The sequence below is a fragment of the Oncorhynchus mykiss genome, chromosome 17 (assembly GCF_057628025.1).
Source record: "Oncorhynchus mykiss isolate SJ-2025 chromosome 17, ASM5762802v1, whole genome shotgun sequence".
NCBI classification, from domain to species: Eukaryota; Metazoa; Chordata; class Actinopteri; order Salmoniformes; family Salmonidae; genus Oncorhynchus; species Oncorhynchus mykiss.
Window position 1 is genome coordinate 33,687,567 of NC_143038.1, and position 18,545 is coordinate 33,706,111.

The following is an 18,545-nucleotide window of genomic DNA, read 5'->3' on the forward strand; positions in this document are numbered from 1 at the left end:
AATTGAACCCTGTGGTACCCCCATAGAGACTGCCAGAGGTCCGGACAACAGGCCCTGTTGGTGAACCAGGCGAGGCAGTCATTTGAGAAACCAAGGCTGTTGAGTCTGCCGATAAGAATGCGGTGATTGACAGAGTTGAAAGCCTTGGCCAGGTCGATGAAGACGGCTGCACAGTACTGTCATTTAGCGATGGCGGTTATGATATTGTTTAGTACCTTGAGCGTGGCTGAGGTGCACCTGTGACCAGCTCAGAAACCGGATTGCACAGCGGAGAAGGTACGGTGGGATTCTAAATGGTCGGTGATCTGTTTGTTAACTTGGCTTTCAAAGACTTTAGAAAGGCAGGACAGGATGGATATAGGTCTGTAACAGTTTGGGTCTAGAGTGTCACCCCCTTTGAAGAGGGGGATGACCGCGGCAGCTTTCCAATCTTTAGGGATCTCGGACGAAACGAAAGAGAGTTTGAAGAGACTGGTAATAGGGGTTGCAACAATGGCGGTGGATAACTTTAGAAAGAGAGGGTCTAGCCCAGCTGCTTTGTACGGGTCCAGGTTTTGCAGCTCTTTCAGAACATCTGCGATCTGGATTTGGGTGAAGGAGAAGATGAGGAGGCTCGGGCGAGTAGCTGCGAGGTGTGCGGAGCTGTTGGTCGGGGCTGGGATAGCCAGGAGGAAAGCATGGCCAGCCGTAGAGAAATGCTTTTTGAAATGTTCGATTATCATGGATTTATCGGTGGTGACTGTGTCGCCTAGCCTCAGTGCAGTGGGCGGCTGGGAGGAGGTGCTCTTGTTCTCCATGGACTTTACAGTGTCCCAAAACGTTTTGGAGTTAGAGCTACAGGATGCAAATTTCTGCTTGAAAAATCAATGCAACGTGATTTCAACTCATTTGTTGTTGTCAAATGAGCTATTGTCTTTTGTTGAATTTATATAACATTCCAAACTTGTTTAGCATGATCTAGTCCAAATATGGCATGATTCCAATATTTGTATCCATTTGTGTCACTTTCAATGAGGGACTTTTATTTTAAAGGCAACCTGCAAATTCCACTATTGTGGCTAATCCTTATTGTGGCTAGTTCACATAGGTGTCTGTTTCAGTGCACCCCCTCAAATAAGGTTGGGACAGAGCTAGCAAGTCAAGCCTGAGGCCGAGACATTATCCAGAAAACAACAATCTAGCTACATATTGGTCAGGTAAGGCTAATTATCTAACCAACATAACTCATTAACCAATATTGCAGTAATATAACCGCATTAAAAACTAGTTAGTTAATCCGGTATCGCTATCTACATGTATTTTCCTCTAGCTGCAATATTGCCAGCTAGCAAGTTAGCCACCCCATCACTTCCGCCTCTAATGGCTTGCTAGCTTAACGTTAGCAAATCAGTTATTTTTGATTACCTGATTCAAATAGTTAGTTATGTTGTTTACGTGGTATTCGTGCCCTGTAATATCAGATATGGTCCGCAGGAATTATTCATCACACATTTGTTGACCAGCTAGCTATACCTAGTTAACGTTAGCTAAACTAGCACAATACAAAATTAAAGTTGCTAACTAACTATCCTAGCCAAGTTAGCTAGCTGGGTATGTTTATTTAATGTATTTTTTTATTTCACCTTTATTTAACCAGGTAGGCTAGTTGAGAACAAGTTCTTATTTTACAACTGCGACCTGGCCAAGATAAAGCATAGCAGTGTGAACAGACAGCAACACAGAGTTACACATGGAGTAAACAATTAACAAGTCAATAACACCATTTGGTTGTCTAGCTGAATTCATCATCATATTGTGGCTAATCAAACTAACGTTAACTTCTTCAAAGTTGTTTACTAGTCAGGGGGTAGATAGCTAGCTACGAACGTTATGTTCTGGCTAAATTTAAATAATATTCTATGACTGAAATGTTAAATAAGTGGTTTCATGACAAGACACAACTATGGCTTGGTTTCAGGGTTCACAAATCTTGCAGGAGAGTTTTCCCAATCATATGAATTAATCAATGATTTAAAAAAAATGTATCTTATTTTGAAGTGAGAGAGCTAGGCTTTTAACAAGAGTTTATTTTCTAAGGACAGTTCCACTATTTGCTACATCTAACAACAAATCCTAATTATTAACTGCATGGCTATCAGACCCTGTTCCTGGAGATCTACTGTCCTGTAGGTGTTCATTCCAACCCTCATCTAGCGCACCTGATTCTAATAATTAGCAGGTTGATAAGCTGAATCAGGTTAGTTACAATTGGGGTTGGGGTGAAAACCTATGGGAGGTTAGCTCTCCAGGAACAGGGTTGAAGACACCTGAACTACGTAATCTGTGGCCCATGCAGGACTTGACATCTGTTGTCAGTACCATCCATGCTCCAACTCTTTGACCTGCAATGTATTTATGCCCGTCTCTCAATGTTCTCTATCATTTGTCCAGTCATGGCAGCCATCCGAAAGAAGCTGGTCATAGTGGGAGATGGCGCATGTGGGAAGACGTGTCTGCTCATCGTCTTCAGTAAAGACCAGTTCCCCGAGGTCTACGTGCCCACTGTCTTCGAGAACTATGTCGCTGACATTGAGGTCGACAGCAAACAGGTGTAAAAAGTCCCCTCCCTTTGTTTTTTCAACCTGTAGGACAATCAACAGAATTCACATCTGCCAACACTGCCATTGCCTCCTCCCAATTTGCATCCTCCCTCAAGGCTTGCATACATTGCCAATAGTGGCAGACAGTGTTGGCAGTTTGTCATTTGATTTCTCAATGCAGTGTAATGATGTCATGTTGATCATGATCATGCCTTTTCAAGTAGGTCACGTACACTGTATCAGCTGTAACTGGTAAGTTGGGCACAGTTGGCTGATGTCTCTTGAAATCCTATGGCAGGTTGAGTTGGCACTATGGGATACAGCCGGCCAGGAGGACTATGATAGGCTCCGCCCCCTATCTTACCCAGATACAGATGTCATCCTCATGTGCTTCTCCATCGATAGCCCTGACAGTTTGGGTGAGTATTTAATGCCGCAACACACAGATCCAGTTGAACTCTAAAGTTTACATACACCTTAGCCAAATGCATTTACTCTCAGTTTTTCACAATTCCTGACATTTAGTCCTAGTAAAAATTCCCTGTCTTACATCAGTTAAGATCCTCACTTTATTTTAAGAATGTGAAATGTCAGAATAATAGTAGAGTGATTTATTTCAGCTTTTATTTATTTCATCACATTCCCAGTGGGTCAGAAGTTTACATACACTGAATTAGTATTTGGTAGCATTGCCTTTAAATTGTTTAATTTGGGTCAAATGTTTCAGGTAGCCTTCCACAAGCTTCCCACAATAAGTTGGGGGAATTTTGGCCCATTCCTCCTGACAGAGCTGGTGTAACTGAATCAGGTTTCTAGGCCTCCTTGCTCGCACACGCTTTTTCAGTTCTGCCCACAAATCTTCAATAAGATTGAGGTCAGGGCTTTGTGATGGCCACTCCAATACCTTGATTTTGTTGTCCTTAAGCCGTTTTGCCACAACTTTGGAATTATGTTTGGGGTCATTGTCCATTTGGAAGACCCATTTGCGACCAAGCTTCCTGACTGATGTCTTGAGATGTTGCTTCAATATATCCACACGATTTCCCTCATGATGCTATCTATTTTGTGAAGAGCACCAGACCCTCCTGCAGCAAAGCACCCCCATGATGCTTCCACCCCTGTGCTTCACGGTTGGGATGGTGTTCTTCGGCTTGCAAGCCTCCCCCTTTTTCCTCCAAACATAACGATGGCCAAACAGTTCTATTTTTGTTTCATCAGACCAGAGAACACATCTCAAAAGTACAATCTCTGTCCCCATGTGCAGTTGCAAACCGTATTCTGGCTTTTTTATGGCGGTTTTGGAGTAATGGCTTCTTTCTTGCTGAGCGGCCTTTCAGTTTATGTCAATATAGGACTCGTTTTACTGTGGGTATAGATACTTTTGTACCTGCTTCCTCCAGCATCCTCACGAGGTCCTTTGCTGTTGTTCTGGGATTGATTTGCACTTTTCACTCCAAAAGTACATTAATCTCTAGAAGACAGAACGCGTCTCCTTCCTGAGCGGTATGACGGCTGCGTCGTCCCATGGTGTGTATAATTGCGTACTATTGTTTGTACAGATGAACGTGGTACCTTCAGGTATTTGGAAATTGCTTCCAAGGGTGAACCAGACTTGTGGAGGTCCACAATGTTTTTGAGGTCTTGGCTGATTTTTTTCCATGATGTTAAGCAAAGAGGCACTGAGTTTAAAGGTAGGCCTTGAAATACATCCACAGGTACACCTCCAAATGACTCAAATGATGTCGATTAGCCTATCAGTAGCTTCTAAAAGCATGACAATTTTCTGGAATTTTCCAAGCTGTTTAAAGGCAGTCAACTTAGTGTATGTAAACTTCTGACCCACTGGCATTGTGAGATTATTTCACTGTCTAAACAATTGTTGGAAAAATTACTTGTCATGCACAAAGTAGATGTCCTAACCGACTTGCCAAAACTATAGTTTGTTAACAAGAAATGTGTGGAGTGGTTGAAAAACAAGTTTTAATGACTCCAACCTAAGTGTATGTTAACTTCCGACTTCAACTGTATATACACATGCATGCAGATTCTGTTTTGTGACACGGGCCCTTGTTTTGGTGACAGAGCTTTGACAGACTTGTAAGGCCACTTGCACACACAATAAGAGGAATTGTACCTGGACAGCCTTGATTAGTATTCTCTTGATTTCTGCCCTTCTCTCCTGTGTAGAAAACATCCCAGAGAAATGGACTCCAGAGGTCAAACACTTCTGCCCTAACGTTCCCATCATCCTAGTGGGCAACAAAAAGGACCTGCGTAACGACGAGCACACCCGCAGAGAGCTAGCCAAGATGAAGCAGGTACAGTCAGTTACACACACACACACTATAGTTGTCATCAGGCTTGAAAATTCAAATCCAGTCTGACCTATCCCGAGTCCGAAAAAAAGCCAGACTTCTAGAAAACAGTTGCGCCTTTACCCAAACCATGTTGCCATTGTGCATAACAGCAAATTTAACCTGTAGGTTATATTGACTGTTGAGAATAATTCTAAGAAAAGAAGACAAACTCACCTTAGTTGTGTAGGGCTGGGATCATCAAATAGATTCAGCTGCAAGCCTATCTTTTCTTGAGCGGATGGTCAGGGGGCCGGAACATAATTTCAAATAATTTGTTGCTTAACTGAACAAAAATATATGACCAAAGCATAATAATTTCAAACCTTGCTTGCATTTGTATACAATCACATATACACTATATATTCAAAAGTATGTGGACACCCTTCTAAATTAGTGGATTCGATCATTTCAGTCACACCCATTGCTGACAGGTGTATAAAATCGAGCACACAGCCATGCAATCTCCATAGATAAACATTGGCAGTATAATGGCCTTACTGAAGAGCTCAGTGACTTTCAACATGGCACTGTCATGGGATGCCACCTTTCCAACAAGTCAGTTTGTCAAATTTCTGCCCTGCTAGAGCTGCCCCGTTCAACAAGTGCTGTTATTGTTAAGTGGAATCGTCTAAGAGCAACAATGGCTCAGCTGTGAAGTGGTAGGCCACACAAGCTCACAGAACGGCAAAACCGTGTGCTGAAGCACGTAAAAGTCTGCTGTCCTCGGTTGCAACACTAACTACCGAGTTAAACTGCCTCTGGAAGCATCGTCCGCAAAATAACTGTTAGTTGTGAGCTTCATGAAATGGGTTTCCAAGCCTAAGATCGCCAAGCGTCTGCTGGAGTGATGCAAAGTTTGCTGCCATTAAACTCTGGAGCAGTGGAAACTGATTCTCTGAAGTGACGAATCACCTGCCAGAATGCATTGTGCCAACTGTAAAGTTTTTGTGGAGGAATAATAGTCTGCCGCTGTTTTTCATGGCTCAGGCTAGGCCCCTTAGTTCCAGTGAAGGGAAATTGTAACGCTACAACATACGATTACATTTTAGACTATTCTGTGCTTCCAGCTTTGTGGAAAGTTTGGGGAAGGCCCTGTCCTGTTTCGCATGACAATGCCCCGTGCACAAAGCAAGGTCCATACAGAGCCCTGTCCTCAACCCCATCGAACACCTTTTGGATCAATTTGAAAAGCAGACTGTTTGAAGCTGGTGTACAATTCGAAAGTAAGAAGCAAAAACAAAACTTCTGACCAGGAAGCATAGAAGTAGCACACACAGAACAGATCTATCGCTTCTTAGACTCACATTTCTATATGAATATGGTCAGGTCGCCCAAAAGGATACATGTAGCTTTAAGTTTAAAATAGGACTTAAGTCAGAATTAACAAATTAAGGACATTTTAGAAAATTAATTATTTTTACTACCTTTTTTGGGGGGGACATTGGGGTCCTGATAATGTAGGAAAACAAGAACACACACGCCTAATTCTCCCCCACCCCACAACAGGAGCCTGTGAAGCCAGAGGAGGGACGTGACATGGCGAACCGGATCAGTGCCTTCGGCTACATGGAGTGCTCTGCAAAGACCAAGGATGGCGTGAGGGAAGTGTTTGAGATGGCCACCAGAGCGGCGCTACAGGCCCGGCGGGGGAAGCCGAGAAATAAATGCCTCCTACTGTAAAGGGAGGCATGAGGGACTCTGCCTCCTGCTGGGGGCAAGGCAGAATAAATTAGATCTATTCCCCCTCTGCCCCACAAGACTGTGCTCCCCATTTTCTACTAAAGGTGTAATGCTTTTAATTTGTCTTAAAGTGAGTCATGTTTTTGTCAGTATTCAATGATGGGGTTATGGAAAAGCTTTTTTTTTTTGTACATGAGTGAATCTGCCATATCAACACTTCCTTTGAACTTGTACTGCCATGCAACCTATTGTCATACCTGCCAATTAAGTGCTTGAGCCCCGCCCACTGAACTGAGGAATGTCTCCATAGCCAATCAGGGTGGGGTACCCATACACTGATCCAAAGGCTTGATAATTTTGTGTTATGCACATACAGGCATAACATTTGAAATAAATGTGCTTCATATATTCATATGCGCACACAGAAATGTGTCTGTGTAATAAATACCTTGACAGTGGAAATAAATTACAAATGTATGTTTGTAAGAAGCTAAATTGAGATACTGTATTTTAGCGAATTCAGGGGGGGGGGGGGGTGGACTCGAACCTCAGGTCCAGCAAAGGTTCCGAGTACTTCAGGAGACTGACCTTACATGGGCACCATCCTACTTCTGACAGCAATGTAGCCTGGATCCAGCGGCTCAAGGCAACACCTTAACCGTTACACCATGATGTCTGAGTATCTTGAAAAAGGTGGCTATGTATTGGTTTAAGGTCACCACAGTATCATTGTCTGTGTCACAAGAACAATGAGTTCTGCTTACATTATCTGCCCATACTAAGTTTTCAGCACAGAGGGTGGACAACTTAACGCACATTTTATTTAACATTATGTAACACTCATTCATAAGCAGTATACAATCAAATGCCTTACATGCTTAAATATCCCTTCTAAAGTCTTTGGTATTATTGCTAAACTTGTTCAATAATATGTGCAAATGTATTTGTCTTATGTAACATTGTTCTGCACTTTTCTTAGATTGACCACATTATCTAAATTCCTGAGGGGTCTGTCAAAGAGCTACGGGACTATTTGGTGAGGTGACAAGACAATGGATCTCAAATGATTGTTCTGCAAGGATTGGAGAGCTGATGTCGAGGCTCGTTCAGTTCAAAGCGTTAAACATCATTGGTGTTTCTTGGCCGGTGCGCGAGAGCGGGCGATGACGACTGGAATCACAGCCATGGCGATTAGCCCCACAGCCACTAGGGGGCGGTAGAAGATCCAGCCAGAGGCGATGGTGAGCAGGGAGAGGGAGCAGGAAATACACAGGGCGAAGAGCTTCAGCCCCACGCTGATCAGCTCTCGAAGAATAGGGATCCAATCCACTGGATAACAAAATACACGAGTTAAGAGACACTGACATGCATGCAGAGCAGTTAATTTGAGTGGAACGTAACCACATGGTCTATGCTTAGGAAAAGTAAAATGAGGTATTGGAGTTAACCAATAATGTGTGTTACCCAGTGTGTGGATGATGCGGATCATCAAACTAATGCCAAGGAACATGAGTAACCAGCCTCCAGCCCTGAGAGCCCAGGTCAGCATAGCATTGTTATTATGCTCCCTCTCAAACACTTCCTACAAACAAAACCAACAGGGATGTTATCAAGGCAGCATAGAAAAATCAAGACATGGTTCAGAGTAGGTACATTTCAGTGATGGATGAAGAGGATATTGTCAGAAGTAATCAGGAAAAGTCACATCCTTCAAAAAAAAACAAAAAAAACACCTCACCTCAGCAGTGAGCTCCTCCAGATAAATGATCTCCAGTGTGTCTCCTGATTTGGTCCTAAAGGGCTTCAGGGTGTCATAACTCTGCATGGCCACAACACTGACCTGTGGGACACCAGGCTCTCAGATCAGTTACAGTACTCCAGTTAGCAATCAGTTGATGACGAGTTGTTCCACTGACAGCTCATTTGAAGAGGATTATGGACTTATATAGTATATACAATGACATAAGGGGTACATGGGGGCAGCATTTAGTACACAGTGACATAAGGGGTACATGGGGGTAGCATTTAGTACACAGTGATTGATGCTAAATAATGACTGATAACAGAGTTGAAAATAACTTCTCTATTGGGAGATGGAAATTTCACAAGTTGACAACAGCAACCTACAAGCTGACCAACCTGAGATCAGTATCAAGCGCCTGAGCTCTATGTACTCACTGTCTGGGCTGGCCCAGGGTAGGTCCCCTCCCCACTGAGTCCTGCATAGGAGAAGCTCACACGCACATCTCCCACCTAAACACAAGCAAACAAATCACCAAAGTTTTGAATAGAATGGATGAGTGTCATGAGCCTGTGCATACCAGCCTTTATGTGAAAAGCTATAGGTTTATGAAGGTGAGTTATTGTGTGAAAAACTGTAGGTTTGTGTTGGTGAGTCTGTAAAAAGCTATACATTTGTGTATGCAAGTCATTGTAAAAAGCTATATATATATATATATATATATTTGTGTAGTGAGCCATCGTTAGAAAAGCTTTGTTTGAGTGTAAGAGATTGCCTGTCTAAACGCAGCCAGCCATTTTCTGATCTTTTTCCCCCCACTAATTGGTCTTTTGACCAATCAGAACAGCTCTGAAAAGATCTGATTTGGCATTTTGACATGAGTGTGGGGGGGGAATATCCAAATTAGGCTGCCTGTTTAAACGCAGCCATTGTGTTGAGAGTGACACTAACCTCTGGTCTGCGGGGGTGTTGGGTGTGGTAGAAGTAGTCCTCATCAACCGTGAGAAAGGAGTCAGAATCAGGGGCGGGGAGACCCTTCAGACTCAATGTCTGGAAGTTCTCAATCTGATCCACCAATCCTCAGGAGAAAATAAAACAAATTCATCAATTAACCAATCATTAAGAATATCACTGGGATACAATTCAAAAAGGTTCTTAGACAAGCAATGGAGCTGCTAGCCTGTGTTCTGTAGATACCTTTGGAGAGCGAGAAAGGTCCAACCTGAACATCAGAAGCCACCACTGTTACACTCTCCACTGCCATGGCACTGTTAAAAAAAAATGTTATATATATATATATATATTTTTTAAATCACCAGCATGTCAGGTACAGAGATTACCAAATACCTCTGTACCAGTTCAACATAATACCGGCTGTAGTTGTGACTGAGAATGAATGAGACAGAAAGAATGAGACAGAGAGGACAAAATAATTGGAGTACCTCGGGTTGATGTGACCAATCTCTTTATCAAAGTTCCTGCTGTTGATAAGCTCTGCCTTCCACTCTGAATCTGAAGAAAGAGTTAGGATAAATTTGAAACACGTGTCGTGTTTATAGTACTTCCCTTATTATAGTACTTCACTGTGTGTACCACAGGAGGTTGGTGGTACCTTAATTGGAGGACGGGCTCATGGGTAATGGCTGGTTTCCATGTGTTTGATGCCAATTCATGCACGCCGTTCCAGCCATTATTATGAGCCATCTTCCACTGGTCTGTACTTACTGTAGTTGTACGTAGTCTCAGTCTTGGACTCTCCATCCTCGTCATAGTCTCTGAGGAATGGTCAACTAGCAGGTTACAAATTCAAAATATACACATCTAACACATGTAGCTGCCAAAACCCAACCACGGTATTAATTCTGAATGAGTACGAGCTATGGATTCCTTTAAAAATATATAAACATTTTTTAAATTATTATTATTATTATTATTTATTTAAAAAAAAAAAAAATTTAAATCGGCTGTTAAGTAGTGAGTGAACGAACAAAAAAAATTGCATGTGCCTGAAAACCAGTTCAGCAAAGACAAAATTAGTGTTTACAGGCATACTAATAATTCAATATTAAACTGATTACGGCAATAGGCAGAGTATGGCAGTCATGTAAACACCTTACTCTGCGTCAAGTCATAATTGAAGTAAGCATATGCTGATTAAAGCACCTGGATTTTTAAGTAATCTTTTAAATGATTAGGAAATGTGAACCCCAAGAGTATATTTGACCTGTGCATGTGTTAGCACCAGACTAACGAGCCTCCCGCTCTTTTGCGCAAGTGAAGTGAGTTTCGGAAAATCTGAAAGTACAGTGCAGTCGGGAAGTATTCAGACCCCTGGACTTTTTCCACATTTTGATACGTTACAGCCTTGCTCTAATATTAAATTGTTTCCCCCCCTTCTCAAATCTATACACAATACCCCATAATGACAAAACAAAAACAGGTTCATAATTTTTAGCAAATGTATTAAAAATGTCAAACTGAAATATCACATTTATCGTGTTCTTGGTCACCTCCCTGACCAAGGCCCTTCTCCCCTGATTGATCAGTTTGGCTGGGCGGCCAGTTCCAGGAAATGTGTTGATGGTTCCAAACTTCTTCCTACTAAGAATGATGGAGGCCACTCTGTTCTTGGGGACCTTCAATGCTGCAGACATTTTTTGGTACCTTTCCCCAGATCTGTGCCGACACAATCCTGTCGTCTCGGAGCGCTACGGACAATTCCTTCGACCTCATGGCTTGATTTTTTTCTGACATTTACTGTCAACTGTGGGACCTACATAGACAGGTGTGTGCCTTTCCAAAATCATGTCCAATCAATTGAATTTACCCCAGGTTGTCTCTAATCAAGTTGTAGAAACATCTCAAGGACGATCAATGGAAACAAGGATGCACTGGAGCTCAATTTCGAGTCATAGCAAAAGGTCTGAAAACATATATAAATAAGGTATGTTTATTTTTAAACATTTGCAAAAAATTCTAAAAACCTGTTTTCACTGTCATTATGGGGTATTGTGTGTAGATCGAACATTTTTTATTTAATCCATTTTAGAATAAGGCTGTAACATGAAGTGGTCTGAACACATGCATCTTCAAAATAGTTTTCACATACAAACTATGTCCGAACTCAGAATCTAACAGGCTTCACAAAAATAATGGTCGCTGTGTGATTGCCGATTTTCGGCATTTATCAAAGTCCCAGCAGGTAGCCTGATTTCAGGTGTGTCCATGTTAACAGGATTATTAGAGAAATTGTTCCTTGCAAAGCATGTAAAGGTTTTAATCAAATTATTACCTTTAATCTGAATATTGACAATAATCAAATTATTGTGTGCATGTAAACATACCCAGTGAAGGTTGGTAAAAAGAGATCCGTCAGTAACAGGTAACTGATGAGGAGTGACTGAATGACTGACTGACTGATCCCTAAAGATTGGAAAGCTGCCGCAGTCATCCCCCTCATCAAAGGGGGAGACACTCTAGACCCAAACTGATACAGGCCTATATATATCCTACCCTGCCTTTCTAAGGTCTTCGAAAGCCAAGTCAACAACAGATCACCAACCATTTCAAATTCCACCGTACCATCTCCGCTATGCAATCTGGTTTCCGAGCTGGTCACGGCTGCACCTCAGCCACGCTCAAGGTCCTAAATGATATAACCGCCATCGATAAAATACAATACTGCACAGCCATATTCGTCAACCTGGCCAACGCTTTCGACTCTGTCAATCACCACATTCTTATTGGCAGACTTGACAGCCTTGGTTTCTCAAATGACTGCCTCACCTGGTCCACCAACTACTTCTCAGACAGAGTTCAGTGTGTCAAATCAGAGGGCCTGTTGTCCGGACCTCTGGCAATCTATGGGGGTGCCACAGGGTTCAATTCTCGGTCCGACTCTTTTCTCTGTATACATCAATGATGTCGCTCTTGCTGCTGGTGATTCTCTGATCCACCTCTACGCAGACAACACCATTCTGTATACCTCTGGCCCTTCTTTGGACACTTAACAAACCTCCAGATGAGCTTCAAAGCCATAACTCTCCTTCCTCCAACTGCTCCTTCCTCCAACTGCTCTTAAAATGCAAGTAAAACTAAATGCATGCTCTTCAACCAATCGCTGCCCGCACCTGCCCACCCGACTAGCATCACTAATCTGGACGGTTCTGACTTAGATATTTGTAGTTGTCCACATATTCTAGGTGTCTGGTTAGACTGTAAACTCTCCTTTTGTACTCGCATTAAGCATCGCCAATCCAAAATTAAATCTAAAAAAAAATCAGCTTCCCATTTCAACGCAGAACGACAGATTTGTACCTTGTCAGCTTGAGGATTCGATCCAGCAACCTTTTGGTTACTGGCCCAAGGCTCTAACCACTAGGCTACCTGCCTACACAATGGGGTATGATGTGTAGATGCGGGCATTTTTTATTTATTTAATCCATTTTGAATTCAGGCTGTAACACAACCTAATGTGGAATAAGTCAATGGGGTATGAATAATTTCTGAATGCACTGTACCTACCAGATCATAAGACCCTGACTCACCTGCTCTCGCTGTACTCCACCCACTGGTACATCTCCACCTGTCTCTTCAGCTTCACCGCCTGCACCGCCACTCTGTAGTTTGGGTCATGGAGAGGCTAGAGAGGGGAGGAGGTGATAACAGGTTAAGATCAGGGATCATATCCACAAAGTGACTCAGAGTAGGAGTGCTGATCTTTTAGATCATAATAAATAAGAATATATGGACAGATCCTAGATCAGCAGCACATACTCTGGAATGTTTTGTGGATATGGGCCCAGTTAAAGACATGACAGATCAGAAAGAGGCTTAAGGGAACACTTCTGTAAAGCATTTGAGAAGTAGGAGAACTGAATAGTAAGTGGTAGGCCTATATTGGTTTATTATTACCCAAGAGTAACAGCAGCACTCAGTTGAAACAGCACCTTTTATAGAATTTGGGCCTGGTGATGAGACTGGTAAGGGGAATAGTAATGCATAGTGGTAAGTATTGTAGGCCTATACCTGTAAGGTGCGTAGTGGGCCTGTCAGGTGAACCAGATGGTTGTTGTTATGGTCCAGTGGGCTGGAGTACAGGTGCAGGGACACCACCTGAGAGAGACCCTCATCCAGGGAGGTAGCGGTTCTCAGGGCCCTTCCCTGTGTGGGAAACCAACTGTTGGACTACTGGAGGCCTATACCTGCCAAATAGCCTATTATACACACACTGCACACAACTCAAATAAATGGTTTATTTGAAATGTGCCACCCCATGTAATTGTCATATTCCAGACATCTTTCGTTTCAATTATGCAATATTCTGGAAATGTCCACTGACATAGACACTTAAACTGTGCTGCTACACACACTGTTTGAAACTACTCGCCTCATTGGTGAAGAGGACGTAAAAGGAGAGGGCGAACAGTACAACACCAGTAACTGTTCCCCCTGCGGTTTCACTCAGACGCTCCAGGAAGCCGGGCTTGGAACGGCTGGTTGTCCGCGTGTGCTGGTCATGTTCTGCCGCCAACTGTGAGAAGGACAGAAGAAATATGCAGGGCCCGGTTTCCCAAAAGCATTTTAAATATGCACTATGCAGAAATCGCTCCGCCATTTCCTGGTTGCTAAAGTTCCAATAATTCGCCTAATTTCAGTTTATTTGAAGAAACAAGCAAGTTTAGAGAATCATTATACCATCCAAACCGCTGACATTTTCCATAATCAAAAATATTTTATTTTCAACTGTCATGAATTGTCCTGAACCGTCCTGAACCGCCTGTCCATCACTACTCACTATTAGGGCTGTGTAGCTGGATGAAAATGAATATCAGAACGACTGATAAAATGCACGAAATTGCACTGATAAATGGCAAGGCTGGCTATGGTAAGGTTAATAAAGAAATAAAACTTACTGTTGGAGCCGACATTGTCCACGCCCAACCGTGTATCGGCAAAGAAATGAAGTTAAAGAAGTTTGCAGTTGGCTATTTACGTCCTTGATTCAAAATAGACTTGCAAGCATTAGCTGCCCGCGGATACTCAATTGGTCAAGCAAGAGACCTCAACACAATAAAGCAAGAACTTGAAATACGCGTTTCGTGAGGTAAAAGGACATTTGCCGTATTTTCTTGGGGATGCTGGGAAATGAAGGCATGCTGTCATGATGGCCCCGCCCAATCTGTCCGCTTGGGATAAGCCTTTTTTTTTGTACGGAGGTCTATGAGAGAATGTCGATTAGAAGTTTCATAATGTTTAGGCTTTTACAAATGTACTGATAAAAATGGATCCCCGCGGGAATTCTGGCAACGTTGAGAAAAACTACTGAGTTGTTGTGCCTGTTGTCAGTGGTGGAAAAAGTACCCAATTTTCATACTTGAGTAAAAGTAAAGACACCATAATAGAAAATGACTCAAGTAAAGGTGAAAGTCACCCAGTAAATACTACTTGAGTGAAAGTCTGAAAGCATTTGGTTTTAAATATACTTAAAGAAAGTAAATGTAATTGCTAAAAGTATAAATCAATTCAAATTTCTATGTTAAGCAAACCAGGTTTCACAAATTTCTTGTTATTTTTTTGTAATTTACTGATAGCCAGGGGCACACTCCAACACCCAGACATCGTTTACAAATGAAGCATGTGTGTTTAGGGAGTCCGCCAGATCATAGGTAGTAGGGATGACCAGGGATGTTCTCTTGAGAAGTGTGTAAATTGGACCATTTTCCATGATAAGAATGAAGGCACAAACTGATATTCTGTTACCAAACTTTGCATCTGCACAGTTCTTCAAGTAAATGTGTTTTTGTAAAATCTTTAGTGGAAATGGTTAAAAGTAGTCATTGTACATATACAGTGCCTTGCGAAAGTATTCGGCCCCCTTGAACTTTGCGACCTTTTGCCACATTTCAGGCTTCAAACATAAAGATATAAAACTGTATTTTTTTGTGAAGAATCAACAACAAGTGGGACACAATCATGAAGTGGAACGGCATTTATTGGATAGTTCAAACTTTTTTAACAAATCAAAAACTGAAAAATTGGGCGTGCAAAATTATTCAGCCCCCTTAAGTTAATACTTTGTAGCGCCACCTTTTGCTGCGATTACAGCTGTAAGTCGCTTGGGGTATGTCTCTATCAGTTTTGCACATCGAGAGACTGACATTTTTTCCCATTCCTCCTTGCAAAACAGCTCGAGCTCAGTGAGGTTGGATGGAGAGCATTTGTGAACAGCAGTTTTCAGTTATTTCCACAGATTCTCGATTGGATTCAGGTCTGGACTTTGACTTGGCCATTCTAACACCTGGATATGTTTATTTTTGAACCATTCCATTGTAGATTTTGCTTTATGTTTTGGATCATTGTCTTGTTGGAAGACAAATCTCCATCCCAGTCTCAGGTCTTTTGCAGACTCCATCAGGTTTTCTTCCAGAATGGTCCTGTATTTGGCTCCATCCATCTTCCCATCAATTTTAACCATCTTCCCTGTCCCTGCTGAAGAAAAGCAGGCCCAAACCATGATGCTGCCACCACCATGTTTGACAGTGGGGATGGTGTGTTCAGCTGTGTTGCTTTTACGCCAAACATAATGTTTTGCATTGTTGCCAAAAAGTTCAATTTTGGTTTCATCTGACCAGAGCACCTTCTTCCACATGTTTGGTGTGTCTCCCAGGTGGCTTGTGGCAAACTTTAAACAACACTTTTTATGGATATCTTTAAGAAATGGCTTTCTTCTTGCCACTCTTCCATAAAGGCCAGATTTGTGCAATATACGACTGATTGTTGTCCTATGGACAGAGTCTCCCACCTCAGCTGTAGATCTCTGCAGTTCATCCAGAGTGATCATGGGCCTCTTGGCTGCATCTCTGATCAGTCTTCTCCTTGTATGAGCTGAAAGTTTAGAGGGACGGCCAGGTCTTGGTAGATTTGCAGTGGTCTGATACTCCTTCCATTTCAATATTATCGCTTGCACAGTGCTCCTTGGGATGTTTAAAGCTTGGGAAATCTTTTTGTATCCAAATCCGGCTTTAAACTTCTTCACAACAGTATCTCGGACCTGCCTGGTGTGTTCCTTGTTCTTCATGATGCTCTCTGCGCTTTTAACGGACCTCTGAGACTATCACAGTGCAGGTGCATTTATACGAAGACTTGATTACACACAGGTGGATTGTATTTATCATCAATAGTCATTTAGGTCAACATTGGATCATTCAGAGATCCTCACTGAACTTCTGGAGAGAGTTTGCTGCACTGAAAGTAAAGGGGCTGAATAATTTTGCACGCCCAATTTTTCAGTTTTTGATTTGTTAAAAAAGTTTGAAATATCCAATAAATGTCGTTCCACTTCATGATTGTGTCCCACTTGTTGTTGATTCTTCACAAAAAAATACAGTTTTATATCATTATGTTTGAAGCCTGAAATGTGGCAAAAGGTCGCAAAGTTCAAGGGGGCCGAATACTTTCGCAAGGCACTGTAGTTGTATTATTTGTTTAACTTTGCAATCATTGGTTTTTGTTTGACATATATTTTAAAGTGAAAAATCTGAGTCTCAGTATCTCTCGATTACCATGGAATTGCCCTTTGTAAATTCAGCTATCCCTGTGTATGAATAATGCTGTGTGGTACCTTGCCTAATAAATCAGACTTTTATACCAATACTTATATGCAGTCTGAAACGTAGAGGTTTACCTTACAAGCCAGAATGTTGAATAAAACTACATTTGAACTTACTCTGCCAGCTGTCTATGTGGTTGGTCCTTCAGCCGCTTGTAATTTGAGATAAAATATCCACAGGAAAGTATTGTTTACCCAACTTTTTAGAGCGCCGGTACTGCCGTTGAAATTGATATCACCCGGCACACGCGCAAAACCATGCAAATTTACTTGAAGAACCATGCATCGCCACATTTCTTGCCTATGTGATAGCCTGCATTTCGATAATCCATACATTTAGGAGGGAGTCATAAGTCTGTACTTGGTTTCTGACTTGATTAATTTAGGCAAGCTCACATACTTTGCAAGTCTTGGGATCATGTAGGTGTGCTTTGACCCTTTGCTGAACTTGTCATTTCTGGTTGTTGGGAAAAGTTTGGGCAGTGTGACAGTGGACATCTTTTTGCCCTTACAGGAGCTCTCCCTCACACACAGACAGACACACACACTCCCTCTCTCACTCTCTCCCATTACAGTTCTGTGAGGATGGCAGCCTCAGCCTATCTCTCCTCTGTAGAGGAGGATCTATCATGCCCCATCTGCTGCAAGACCTTGAGGGAGCCTGTCATCTTCTCCTGCAGCCACAGCTCCTGTAGGCCCTGCCTGGAGGCCAGCTGCAGGCAGGCAGGTGTCCAAGACTGTCCTGTCTGCTGATGCAGGTCCTCCAGAGACCATCCCCAAGTTACCATGGCCCTAAGAAGTAACTGTAATGCCCTGCTGAGGGAGAGGGATCGTCAGAATACTCAGGGGCCCACATAGGAGGCTATGCAAGTAGAAGACAAGGGCCCGCAGGCTGTGTGTAGCCTCCACTCCCAGAGGCCCTGTTTATTCTGCCTCGAGGAACAGTGTGTGGTTTGTGCGGAGTGTGTGTATGATCACACAGACCACATTTTCTGCTCTGTGGCAAAGGCAGCAACCCAGTGGAGAGAGCAGCTCAGAACCACACTGAAGGCCCTGCAGTAGAAAATGGATTAGACCAAAGTCACCTCGGACAAAAGGGCACCTTACATCGAGGTTCAGGCCAAGCAAATGGACAGACGTATAAAAGAGGAATTTAAGAAACTGCACCACTTCCTAAGAGTGGAGGAGAAGGCTATCTGTTCTGAGGGAGGAAGAGGGGGGAAACAGTAAGATGATTGTAGTGGAAATTCTTACACAGGGACACTCAAAGTCAATCTTAAATGAATCATTGTTTATTGCCAGGGCGCTGGAGAGGTTACAACAAACTTTATGTACTAAAGTGAATGTCTGTCAGGATCTCTCCTGGGGCAGTCCCGTTAGTTCTCATATACTTACACAGAAAGTAATATTTGCATGATTTAGCTTAATCATTTATCATTAACGTTTGCTTCATTCATGTGAACGACCAATGTCGTGTGACCAATACCTCACAAGGCTTCTTCTCTCCAAGCTGAGACCTTGAAACTGAGGTATCATTTTCAAAACAAGGGTCTGGGCATACTGCCAAATTGCAATGC

The 18,545-nt window shown here is 42.5% G+C and overlaps 2 protein-coding genes across 2 annotated transcripts; one reads left to right on the top strand and one right to left on the bottom strand.

Moving 5' to 3' along the window:
- Positions 1–1,111: 1,111 nt before the first annotated feature.
- rhoa (Transforming protein RhoA) lies at positions 1,112–7,041 on the top strand. The gene is given in 5 exon segments (NM_001165060.1): positions 1,112–1,196; positions 2,431–2,588; positions 2,878–2,998; positions 4,767–4,897; positions 6,443–7,041. Coding segments are annotated over 4 exon segments (582 nt in total). The 5' UTR covers positions 1,112–1,196; positions 2,431–2,432; the 3' UTR covers positions 6,617–7,041.
- A 376-nt stretch (positions 7,042–7,417) lies between these two features.
- On the bottom strand, positions 7,418–14,661 carry tmem43 (transmembrane protein 43). The gene is made up of 12 exons (XM_021570321.3): positions 14,273–14,661; positions 13,747–13,890; positions 13,386–13,520; positions 12,905–12,999; positions 10,083–10,132; positions 9,800–9,869; positions 9,555–9,625; positions 9,309–9,436; positions 8,795–8,869; positions 8,355–8,456; positions 8,081–8,198; positions 7,418–7,945 (listed from the first exon to the last, which is right to left on the bottom strand). The coding sequence occupies exons 1-12, from the start codon at positions 14,285–14,287 to the stop codon at positions 7,743–7,745; spliced, it is 1,206 nt and encodes a 401-aa protein (XP_021425996.3). The 5' UTR covers positions 14,288–14,661; the 3' UTR covers positions 7,418–7,742.
- Positions 14,662–18,545: the final 3,884 nt, after the last annotated feature.